Source organism: Lampetra fluviatilis, chromosome 7 (assembly GCF_964198595.1).
Source record: "Lampetra fluviatilis chromosome 7, kcLamFluv1.1, whole genome shotgun sequence".
Lineage (NCBI taxonomy): Eukaryota > Metazoa > Chordata > Hyperoartia > Petromyzontiformes > Petromyzontidae > Lampetra > Lampetra fluviatilis.
In genome coordinates, this window is record NC_136281.1 from 14,418,974 (window position 1) to 14,431,054 (window position 12,081).

General features: G+C 48.6%; 1 protein-coding gene across 1 annotated transcript; it reads right to left on the reverse strand.

Annotated features, from left to right (window-relative positions):
• Positions 1-2,593: 2,593 nt before the first annotated feature.
• Positions 2,594-3,708, reverse strand: LOC144933306 (S-geranylgeranyl-glutathione receptor P2RY8-like). The gene has a single exon (XM_078857992.1). It carries the CDS (start codon positions 3,704-3,706, stop codon positions 2,594-2,596), a length of 1,113 nt encoding a protein of 370 aa, XP_078714118.1. The 5' UTR covers positions 3,707-3,708.
• Positions 3,709-12,081: the final 8,373 nt, after the last annotated feature.

A 12,081-nucleotide genomic window follows, 5' to 3' on the forward strand; every position in this document is an offset into this window, starting at 1 on the left:
GATTAGCACCCATGAAGAAGACACGCCGTTCTTCGTAGCTGCTCGTAGCCGTGGAGAGGACTGCACCGGTTTGTTCAGAGTTCCAGCAGCAGCAGCAGCCACCGCCACCCTCAACTGGCTTTCGCAAGAGCTTCGTGAACAGTGGTGACACGTTTCATAAAGTACATTTAATTGGGCAAAAAGCAGTCGCGACAAGAGCTATTCTAAATACATCATCTCCCATTGTGTATTTACATTTCTCTTCCCACAGCCAGACACTGTGTGACTTGTGCGGCGATTGAGAAACAACTCAATTGCTATGTTTTGCATTCCAAACTTTTGATTAGAAACGCCATTAAAAGTGCATCGTGGGGTAATAATCTGCGCTGTGGCACATGAAGACATCGGTCGTATAACCGTAAAGCATTTTTTTGTGTTTTTTATTAAAACACTTTTTTTGGTTCTCTTTGCTATTCAAATTTCCAAGAAAGCGTTTAACTCAACAATTGTCGGCAGCGTAAGTAGCGCTTAAATAAATCCCCACACCCATTGTGGCAGCCATGGCAGGACGAAAGGACTCCCGTTACGTGTCACTTTCCCATATAAACTCACGCCTCCGATTAGCACGGTTGGCTACGTACCGTGCGAAATAAGTTCAACATACATACGCCTGCACCCGTACTCTCTAACCCTCCCTATCCTCACCCTTCACCCTTCAACATCCAGATCAACGCAGCCGACTCGTGCCGGTCTGGGGTCAAAAGGTCCCCACGTGATCATTTCAGGTGGCGGTCCTGAGGCCGTGTGGGAAATTCCACACTCCCATGATGGAGGGGGCCGTCTCTCCACCAAACAACCTTAGTTGATTTTCCATTAAAACGATACTCGTTTTATCACCCACGGAGGGATGATGGGTTTAATTGACTCTCAGCTGGGATAATGTGGCATGCCCCCGGTTTTCCACGTGAAAGAAAAAAAACACTTGACAGTCTGGTACTAGCCATGCGGCCAATTCATCTCGTTGAGCGGTCTGCTGAATTGCCAGGATTCAGTCTGTGTGGTCAATTCAACTATTCCTTCAGTTTAACGCGCACACACACAAGTCGGTGCGTGCGTCGTAAGCATCAATTGTTCTCAATCGGTGCATCGTCGCATGTCTGTTTGTGTGAAATAGCCAATGAGGTGTTCAAAAATTCCTCCCGTAATAGCAGGAATCCATGAGTTCCGTAGGATTAAAGATGTCAAGGTAAAGGCTCAGCCCTGCATTGTCTAGCTCTTGCTGCCGCTGGTGGATGGACCTCCACGAGAGGGTATTGATAATTCACTGGTCAATCAAAAAAAAAACATTTTTTTATGGCCTGGATTTTTGCAGCTGTTTTAGACTAATTTCAGGGTGCTGATTCCAAATCTGATCTCAGATTTGCTCTATCACATCATTTTTATGCTATCGGCATACCCCATTTTCATTGATTTTACCCGAAATTAACTCTGTCACTTATGATTGCAAGTTGTTGCGAGTCAGTGACTGCTTTAGCGTTAAAATATGGTGCTGTATTTTTAGGATAGTGTGTTTATAATAGCATTTTATGTAGATATCCACATTTATTTCATATTTTTCTTCTGCAGTTTTTATTGAAAATGCAATATTTGATATCTCGAAAACCTGATGTGATAGACAAAAACTGATTTGTAATCAGCACCCCAAAATGACCTTAAAACCGTTGCAATACCTTATGCCAGAAAAAGTGTGTTGACCAGTGTAATGAGTATAAGAACATTTTACTCGTTGTCAGTATTGGACAGTGGGCACGTGGTACTCTGCACGTGAACCATGGTCCAGCATCCCTGGGCACACCTAACTTGAATTAAGAACAACAACAAAAAAGTCCTTGATGTTTCTGTTCTTTGAATGCTGACATTTTGCTACATTCGTTTCATAAAAACTGCAGGAAATGTTTTTTTAATCTGACTTCCACATTGTACACGGCTGCATATTGCTTGCGGTTTTATGACTAACAGAACAAGCAGCTGCCTGCAAAGACTGTAGTGGTAAGGGCTCGTGATTTAAGATAGCAATGAAAGGTTATGAGCACCCTTTCACGTAAAACCATGCTTTAAAATAAAATAAAAATGACATTTGAGAGAGATTGAAACAATTTAAGTTAATTCCATGGTTTTACTGCACTTAAATTCAGTTTCTCTTCACTTATTTTTCTTTGTCCCCATGAAGATCTCGGGCCAGATTAACATCTCAATGGGACGGTGGATGGGAAGGCACATTCGCAAACACACAAATGAAGCCCACGATTTTTTTTTTGCTAACAGTCTGTGAGCAAAGCTGTAATTGAGATATGAAATCACACGCACAATTATGTTTTGCACGTCCGATGCAGGTAGTGACTGCTTTGTTTACATGGGCTAAATGCTGCTACTTTTCCAAATCCATAAAAATCCCCGTTCATAAACGTAATCCTGTTTTTTTTTTCCAAACCAAATATTGGCAATTCGAACACAGCTATCATTCCCGCTTACCCTTTAACCACTAACCCCGCGCTTGACGCGCCCCGTTTTCTGTCACTACGAAAGAAACCTTCCCCGACGGCCGCCGATAATCTCACAGGCTGCTCACGGACACCGACGACTTCTTGATGGACGAAGACTCATCGGACCTGCGCGCCGCTCCTCCGGCGCGGGCCAGGCTGGGCTTGCCCACTTCCGAGAAGGAGCGGCTCACCTCGTCGCCGGTGCGGCGGCAGCGCAGCGCGGAGCGGAGGCGCCGACGGAACTCGGCCGAGGCGCAGTAATAGACGAGCGGGTCGAAGCAGGTGTTGAGGCTGCTGAAGGCCAGGCACAGCTTGTAGACGCCGTAGAGGTTGCTGCCGCCGGCCACGCGGTGCATCAGCGAGTGCGCCAGCAGCACGCAGTTGCAGGGCGCGAAGCAGGTGACGAACGTCGCCAGCACCACCACGGAGAGCTGGGCTGCGTGGCGGCGCACGTGGGCGGCCCCCTTGCTCGCCGCGGCACCACCGCCGCCGCCGCCGCCAAGCAGCAGCGAGCGGATGATGGCCAGGTAGCAGAAGACGGTGACGGAGAAGGGGACGAGGAAGACGCACGCGAAGAAGACGACGCAGTACGTCTGGAAGAACGACACCACCGAGCCCATCTTGGGGAAGACGTCGTAGCAGGTGGTGATGCCGAGCTGCGGCACGTCCATGGTGAGCTTGATGAAGTTCAGCGGCGAGGCGAACAGCAGGATGATGACCCACGTGCAGGTGCTGGCGGCCACGGCGGTGCGAGCGCCGCGCAGCCGCTGCGCCCGGTGCGGGTGCACCACGGCCAGGTAGCGGTCCACGCTGATGCACGTAAGGAAGAAGATGGAGCAGTGGGTGTTGAGGTAGAGCAAGGTGGTGACGAGGTGGCAGAGGGGGCGCCCGAAGGGCCAGTCGTTGCCCCGGAGGTGGTACGCGATCTGCAGGGGCAGGAAGGCGAGGAAGAGGAGGTCGACCGCGGCGAGGTTCATCATGTAAATGTTGGTGGACGACGGCGACCTGCTCGCCCGGATCCTGCCGCAGAGCATCCAGAACGCGGAGACGTTGGTCGGTAGGCCCACGAGCAGGATGACGATGTAGATGGCGGGCAGGGCCATCGTGGTGAGGCGGCCCGTGAGCACGCTGGCGGTGAAGTCGTCCAGGGTGACGGTGCTGTTGGAGCTCGAGTTGTCCGTCATCGCGGCGATCCGTCTGCGGCAGGGACGAGTGGCCGGGCGACGGAGGTTATATACACACACGCATACACACAAGATGCAGCCAGATGACGAACAACTGGTCTGCGTTTGTAACACCTACACACTCGTGGCTTCCTGCTTCCGCATAAAACCACTGCTGTTAATTAATTTCCTTAACACAAAACACATCTAATCTTTAACACGTAGGCTTTCGCGACCAATGTAGAGGGTTTTTTTGGGGTTATATCGCGTAAATATATAAATGTGTCGTTAAAACCCGCCACCACCCGACACAGCCAACTAGTAAGGGTTGTCACGTAAACAGAACTTGGCCAATTCGTCACTAGTACAGCACACCGGTGTGTTGGAGAGCCAAGCCACAACATTTACAATCTGAGTACAACGTTTCGCCAGTAATTACAACCAGCTTCATCAGACGACAGCCAGATTTATGGTGACCCCGCAGCTGCGCTCGTGCACAATGTGGGGACTCCTCCACTTACGAGCGAGTTAGGCTCCTGAGGTCTGTTCATAGGTCGATGTGTGCGTAAGTCCAACTTTACTCCTGTCGTCGATTCCAAACGTGTTGTACGCCGTGTTCACTCAACACGGGGAATGGCTTTAAAATTTGTATAATCTCCTGTAGATGTAGATGCCACCCGTTATTCATGTTCTGCAAATGTAGATGCCACAACCGCCATCTATTGCGTGGGGGTTGAATTTACGAGTCTCGGCCGGAACGGGCAACTGGACGTATGGGCAGCTTTGTTCGTATCTCTAAAAGTTCGTAAGTCGAATGTCCGTAAGTATAGGAGGCCCCTATCTTCTCTACGAACATCTGTCCGACGGTTTTCATTTTCCTAACACGTTGCTCTCTCGCTCGCCTTGTGCCTCTTTGCTTCATCGCCGTGATCCTCGACCCGGCCTTCAATAACTGCACGAGCATCTTAACTTTGCGGCTGTGTCCCCGTCAACAATTATAAACAAAAATTCTTCAGTCACCCCTTTGTGGTGCATGGCCCTTGCGCTTCTCTTGTTTACGTTCAGTCCAACTCTGCAGCCGTCACCGTTAAGTCGTTACAACAAGCGGTGCGATCGTAATATGTATTCAACAAACGCGTGAGTTCTAGATTTGAAGCTTTCGTGACTGCAAGGATGCATACTCTTTGTTTTTTTCGGTAAAGTCACGTAGGTAAAACAATCAATTGATTAAAATAAATGAAAAAACAACTCAATTAAATCACGACGTTTCGGAGGCAACACAAGCTGGATGAGGGCCGCCCCCCCCCCCCAATGCCGCGCCGTGTCACGTGACTCTTGTGACCATACTTCACCACGCTGGTCAAGGCGGGAGGAGCATGGACGTTGGAGCAAATAGTGCCATAGCAACAACGAATTTATTCTTTATATACAGGGCGCTTCAAAAATATGTTAACACTTCCGACAATTTGCGACAATACCGCAAGAAATGTGCCTCCGTGCTCTGGAGACCACCTGGAGAAGATCCCAGGCACGCGTTGACAATGATGGCGAACAAGTTGGAGACTCGTTGACTTTTTGAAGCTCTTAACATCACATTTGTTATCATGGCACAGTGTAGTATTATCCCTTCTTATTCCATTAAAAACGATAACCCATGTAAGTGTTAACATTTTTTTGAAGCCACCCTGTATTAGTGACCCAGACTCAATGATTGTGCACCTCGTTAACGTTCCACGATGCGTCACGTGCCATGTGTCACCGTGACGCCACACCCTTTCGGCAGGAAAGAGCCAGGAAGGTCATTGCTGGATCGCCAGAGGGAGGAATTTTTTTTTGTACGACCAGTGGAAATGTTGTCCATGCAAGTGGTGTAATCTCTCAACCAGACTCCTTCACATCCTTCATTGGGCGCTGGAGACCTGAACAAGTCAACAGCATGTGTTTCCACCTCCCCACCATCCTCTCCGTAATTAGTGTTGGATGTGCAGCGCTACAACCCACGCAGTGTAATCTCACGTGTGTGGTTATCGAAATGGGCAGTTTCCAGCGTGTGACCAGAAACAATATGAAACTATGTCTGAAACTGGCGATGGGTTTCTCTCGTCTGAATTAGACGTCGTTTTTGTTTTGTTTGTTCGGTCTGATGGATTCGTCCGTGCAGCCGTTTTGAATTTGGTGCATTCCACCTCCCTCCGTATGTGTACCCATCAACTAACATGTGTAATAACAGTGAAAAGTCACTTTTCTAAAAGCGTTATTTTTTGCGGAAACATTCTATTTGATTTAAAGCTGCGCAAATGATCGATGACAGTGGCTTGAGAAGTTCTAAAGAAAAACTGTTGCGTGTCCCGTGACTTTATCGCGACTCTGAGCGGTGATGATTGGTGCTGAGACGGGCTTTAGAAATTCCGCACAATCGCTGCTCATTTTATTACCCCAGAAAGGGCGATCAGTTCAGTAGACCATCCTTAATGATTTTCATTTACAACATTTCGACTGTGAGATTGGCATTTCTCTACAGCACCGACTATGAATAATATTTTTTTCCGTTAAAATTCCGTCAAGCTCTACGCGGTGAGGGTGGAGCGGTGGCACAGTGCTTGGCGCACTGCACTGGCGAGTTTGATTTCCGGCCACGAGTGATATCTGAACCGGGCCCTGGGCCCCTCTTCACCAATCTGCATTGCCCAGCGTGGAGAAGTATGGTCAAATAACCATCGTAACCCACACAGCACGGCGAGGCCTTCAAACAACAATGGATTGATAGAGGGATTGTGCTTCATATCATACACAACATCATTGTCTCCCACCATTCAAAGTGCTCTCCTACACTTGTTTGAGCATGTCTATTTTATGCACTCAAATGAGTCATATTACTCACTTCAATCGTCACCATCCTCGACTCTTCACATTGCAAACCGCATCCCGACGGCAACAAAGCATCGCCCGTTATTGGAAATTCACTTTCAGGATAACAAAAAATGTATCCACTGACTCACTGGTCTAGCCTTGTCTTCTCTAAAGTAACCATGCAGAAAGCCATCCGTGTGTATCGCTCATGTACGGCTATGATTAGCACGGTTGGCTACGTACGGTGCGAAAGAAGTGCAACATGCATACATACGCGTGAGTTGCTCTGCTCGATGAACAACCGAAACGAACAACCACGGGCTTGGCACCTCTCTGGGCAACGACCTCCACAATTACGTGGATATCCGTGTCCTCTCTGTTCACATCTCTGTGTGTCTCTCTCCGTGTCACCTCAATGTATCTCTCCTGTGCTGTGTGTGTGTGTCTGTCTCTAAGAGCGTCTCTTCTCCCCGTCAGCACGCGGCCTCGCTTAGTGTCGACGCGGTTCTTACATTAGAAAGAAGCCACCATCACCCCATCTGACCACATCATGCCAAAGCTGTGTGTCCCAGGGATAGCCTTTCAGCTACGCATATGAATTAATGGCACACGCTTTGCTTCTCGTACATACACATCACGCGGAGAAATCAACTAACTGCTCATGGTTTTCGAGGTCACAGGCGGGCAGTGACGAGCACACCTATTCATATTCACGAGTGGGAGAAGCTGACCCAAAAATTGTAATTCCAACCGCCTCCCCACGGCAAGCGGCGGAACGACCAGGCACTTAAAAAAAAAACACGGCACCTTCCAGTGAGAGCAGAAGCCACAGGTATTAACAGTTGAAGGTAGAAACCTGAAACTGCCCAACCCAATGCCTGTGCTTGCCTGTACAGTACCGTAGTTGCTGTTTTTTTCATCTCTCGAAGCCCTAAAACATTCCAACATTGGCGTTACAGTAAAATGTGAGGGTGCAGCCCTGCAATTGCTCGCTCACGTCACTGGTGGTGGGAGGGCCTCCACTACAGGTAGCCCTATAGAGGGCCTCTTTAGCGGGGTACTTGGCCTACTCTTCCATACTGGTCACACTGGGACCCAACTGGCAACCACTGGAATCCACGTCCGGTGTGCCGACCATCACACGATGGCAACATCCCTAAGCATTACAGTACGTCGCATTAAGTATTACAGTACTCGCTGCTGACTGAGGTATCAGACCGATATGTGAACATCCACAGCAATTGACAGTTACAGCACCATGCACCAACATTGCGCCGGGTGTGGGCGGTCGACCGGCTACGATGGGATGAGTGACGGTCAGAGATATACGACGTAGCACCGCGCTTGAAAGTAGGTACAATACCTGCGCTCCCAACGTGCAGGTGTCACCTTCTGGTCGATGCCACGGAAAGTCAACTTCCAGGCGTACTAGCAGCGGTGGAGTCTCTTCTTCGCGCCTTCTTTCACCTGTGAGGCTGGCTGCATCAGTGATCACACGGATTACTAGCGCCGGTTGCCGATGATCAAAGGGGCTGTCTATGGCTCGGATATTAAAGCTTTCGTCAGCCCACGGGGAGGGAGGGAGGGATATGCATGTTACAGCCTGCCTTGTTTTTTTCGCCCCGAAATATTTGAGCAAAGGGTCTCAATGTCTCTTCCTCACGCACAGTGGACTTGCAAAGCGGTGGTTTGCCCGTTCGATCTCCCGGCGGGGACGTTAAAACAATGGTACAAGTCTCTTAAATCCGACTAACCCCCACCATCCCACCACCCCACCACCCCCCTCCGCATCTGTCCGCCCAGCAGTGTGAGGTGCATGTGCACATCACACTTTGTCGAGCGGCAGGTCGTGTGTGGTGGGGTAAAGTGTGGGTCCTGCCACCTCTGCCAAGACCTCTGGATAGCTTCAAAGAGTTGGCCAAACGCCCTCTCGAGGGACTCTGTAAAACTCTCTTGAGTGAATAAGTAAAAAATACATAACATCCAACGTTTCGGGCAATGACCCTTCATTGCATATAGAGAGGCCAAAAAAGGTGATCAGGACAATTACCTTTGGGCCAATCGCCCTTTAACCTCTCCCTAAGCACGACCTCTCTGGCCGATGTGCCGTGCAGAAAAGTCATTGGCCAAAAAGTTGCCCCCTATTATGCACTGTTTCTTTGTGAGGAAGTGTTATTGACAAATGTGTTGAGTTGTTGTTATTGTTGTTGTTATTCGTGCGTGTGCACCTCATCCAATGCAGTTATCACCAACAATACTATATTACATTTATTTTAGACTTAAAACTTTCGTGACTGCAGGAATTCATATTCTTGGTTCTTTCGGTAAAGTCACGTAAATAAAAAAGAGTAATATAATAAGAAAAAAATAAGAAAATAAAACTAAGAAATTGAGAATAATGAAATTAAATAAACCACGACGGTCTTCATCAGGCGGAAGGCCGCTTGTGTTGCGATCGAAACGTCGTGGGTTTTTTGCTTTTATTATTCTCTATTTATTATTATTAGTTTATTATTTTTATTTTATTTTAAGTTTTGATGTTTTGTTTTCTATTTACAAATTTATGTTTACGTTTTTTGTTCTGCCTGGAGCGAGGGACGTACAGTCACGTGCGAAGCACGTGCGGGTTTACTAGTTTATATAAGAAACAAAAGTGGCATGAGGGTTGTGAACAAAGAAAGAGAGAGAGGGGGGGGAGGGATCAGGACGCGGGCACGCTGGGAGAGACGAGGGACAGGGCTAAGGCAGACGAGGTGGAGACGGAGGAGGAGCGTCCTGGCGATGAGAGAGAGAGAGAGGGGAGGAAGAGGAGGGGGAGCGAGGCGGTGAGGAACGGGAAAACACTGCCGACACTACACCGCGTGAGGCAAAGACCGGAGCGTGGGTGAATCGAGTTGGGCCCACGGCATCTTCCTCGTATCGTGGGCGCGCTGCGCGACAAATTTGTTTTCGATTACTCGGGTGCGTTTGGAAATTTGTTTCCAGGTACAAGCGTGTGACAATGAACTCTGCGAACCGGATTCGACGGCTTTGATCTCGGTGGTAGACGTGCCAGTGACGGGAATCGCAAGTCCAGTGTGCGCTGCACCATTTCTGCACGGTAGCATTATGAAAAAAAAACGGTACGAATTAGTAAATCCACTTCTAGGATGAAAACCTCCGCACAACGTGCGGTTCACGTGGGGTGATTGAACCCGCGAGATGAACTTTGCACAAGGCAAACCTCGACCTTGCACAATGTTTGGAAAGCCGAACGGGGACTGCACAAGAATTTCACAAACACCTCGCGAAAGATCCGACGCAGAATTTCCCCGAACTTCGATCTTCCGTTCGAAGCCGGCGCACCACAACCCCTAAAACCCGCATCCACTGCACGTTGAACTTCCTTTGCGGCACCGTACGTAGCCAACCGCGCTGATCGGAAGTGCGGATACTCGCTGAACGAATCGAAAATAAGTAATATAAAGTAAAAACACTTTTTTAAAAACACGCTTTTATGAAATGTACTAGTAATGGCAGAACTCCACGACTCCAGGTAGTGGCCCCGAAGCTTGCCATAACGTAAGGGACCGTGGCCAATTACAGCCAACGTCAGTTGATCGTGGACAATTAGACTCAAGCCAAAACATAACATATACAAAATAATGTTTAAAAAAATATTTTTTATGATAGAATATAGTATTGTCATCAGTATGACATAAGTATACCAAGTTTGCAGTCGATACCACATTGGTAAGTGGGTTAAAATTGAGTTACACGATTTGAGGATACAACAACGACAACAACAACAGACAGAGTGAGTTAAATGAAAGCGTGTAAAAACACATTCTCCAGCAGTGTTGCGACCTGTGGTCAACCCAGACCAGAGACCGTGTAAGGGATCACGACTCGGAGGAGGAGGAGGCATCATCGTCGCAGCGATGTACGACTCCCGCTACTCCTGGAACAATCATCTGTCGCAACCACCTCCGTTGAAATTAAATCGTTTCTCGACATCCACATCAGCCAAACGACGTTAGTTATCGGATCATGCTTTGTTCCTGGTGCAGAGTGGTGGGGGGAGGCAGAACCGGTTTAGATTAATGTGTTTGCTGGTGATCGCTGAAAGTGGAATGCAAACTTTGGTCAATGGGTCACAGCTAACTTTGCTAACCACTCCGCCACCGATCCCACGGAAAACATTGCACGGTTTGATTGGCACTCTTGGCATTTTCTCTCTCTCTCTCTAAATATCTGCTATTCTACTCCATTTCAAAAAACATTACACAATGCTTTCATATGCACCACAATTAATCTGCTGTTCTCGCATGCAGCTCCAAGTCTACATTGTCACTTCGCCTAGATCAGGGGTCGGCAACCTACGGCTCCGGAGCCGCATGCGGCTCTTTACGGGCTGCTTCTTGACAATATGTACGTATGTACAGTATGTACTCAGATGCATTGCGGCTCTTGAAATACTGAATTTTGTACCGAATTGGAAAGAAATGGCTCTTCTTGTTATTTTGGTTGCCGACCCCTGGCCTAGATGGATGCGTGTTCAGCTATCATAATAATCATTTTATAAAGCGCATTTCATACAAATGGAAGCATATCGCGATGCCTCCACTTCTCATGCTGCCTTCTCCCGGCGAGCCAGGGAAATGGCACCTCCTCGACCCCCCCCCCCCCCCCAAGGGAAAAGAGGTTCCACAACAATCTGTGCGGTGATCCACCAGCCCTCGCTGCCTCCACAGTGCTGGATGACAGGCGGTCACGTGCAGCAGCAGCAACACAGCATCCACCCCGATCCGTGTGTTTCCACCAGCTGCTGTTGCCGGCCCTGCCAGCAGTCAAGGGGTTAGATGAATTTTTAAAGTGCGTGTCAGTTCCCGGTGAAGGTAATCCACATGAACTGCAGTGCACGAATGTGGGGAAATTCTTGGTATTGCCATTTCAAGCTAAATGACCTCAATGGGGGTTTTTGTGTGTGTGTGTGGTACTGCGTTTGTAGCGGTGCACACACACAAATAAAAAAAGACTCTGCACATTCGTCAACCACACGGCCCCAAAGAGGAAAAGTACACGTGCGACGTTTGAAGCAATGGTCCTACTTCATACCTAAAGCGTCAACTATTATGTACGGTGTATTTTTGTTCCATCTCTTGGGCAGTGTTATTGACGAATGTGTTAATGGTCAATGATCTCACCGGACATTCCACGAAGAGAAGCTTCGAGACTGGGGCATCGATTAAATTGCGACAGGATGAACTCCCTTTGCTCGCAATCTTTAAGAGTTAAAGGGGCTCACGTCATGGTCCTTGACTTCACCGTCAGAAGACTCCCGGGGTGCATAGCTTCACGCGTGCGGTGCCGAGTCGGACGAGCTATTAAGGAATTATTGTACTCGCGGCGCCTTGCCCATTGCTTTCGCACTCCAATTATAATTGGGTGATCCTGTTGGCACATACTGTTCGAACGTGGGGGGGGGGGGACCTCATGCAAAGACCGGGTTAGTGTGGCACGGTGGCGAGATGTTAACTACCTCGCCTGGTATACAGGAGCTCGTG

What these genes read in the sequence shown, in the direction of transcription:
- LOC144933306 (XM_078857992.1), bottom strand. Translation starts at nt 3,706, where the DNA reads ATGACGGACAACTCGAGCTCCAACAGCACCGTCACCCTGGACGACTTC.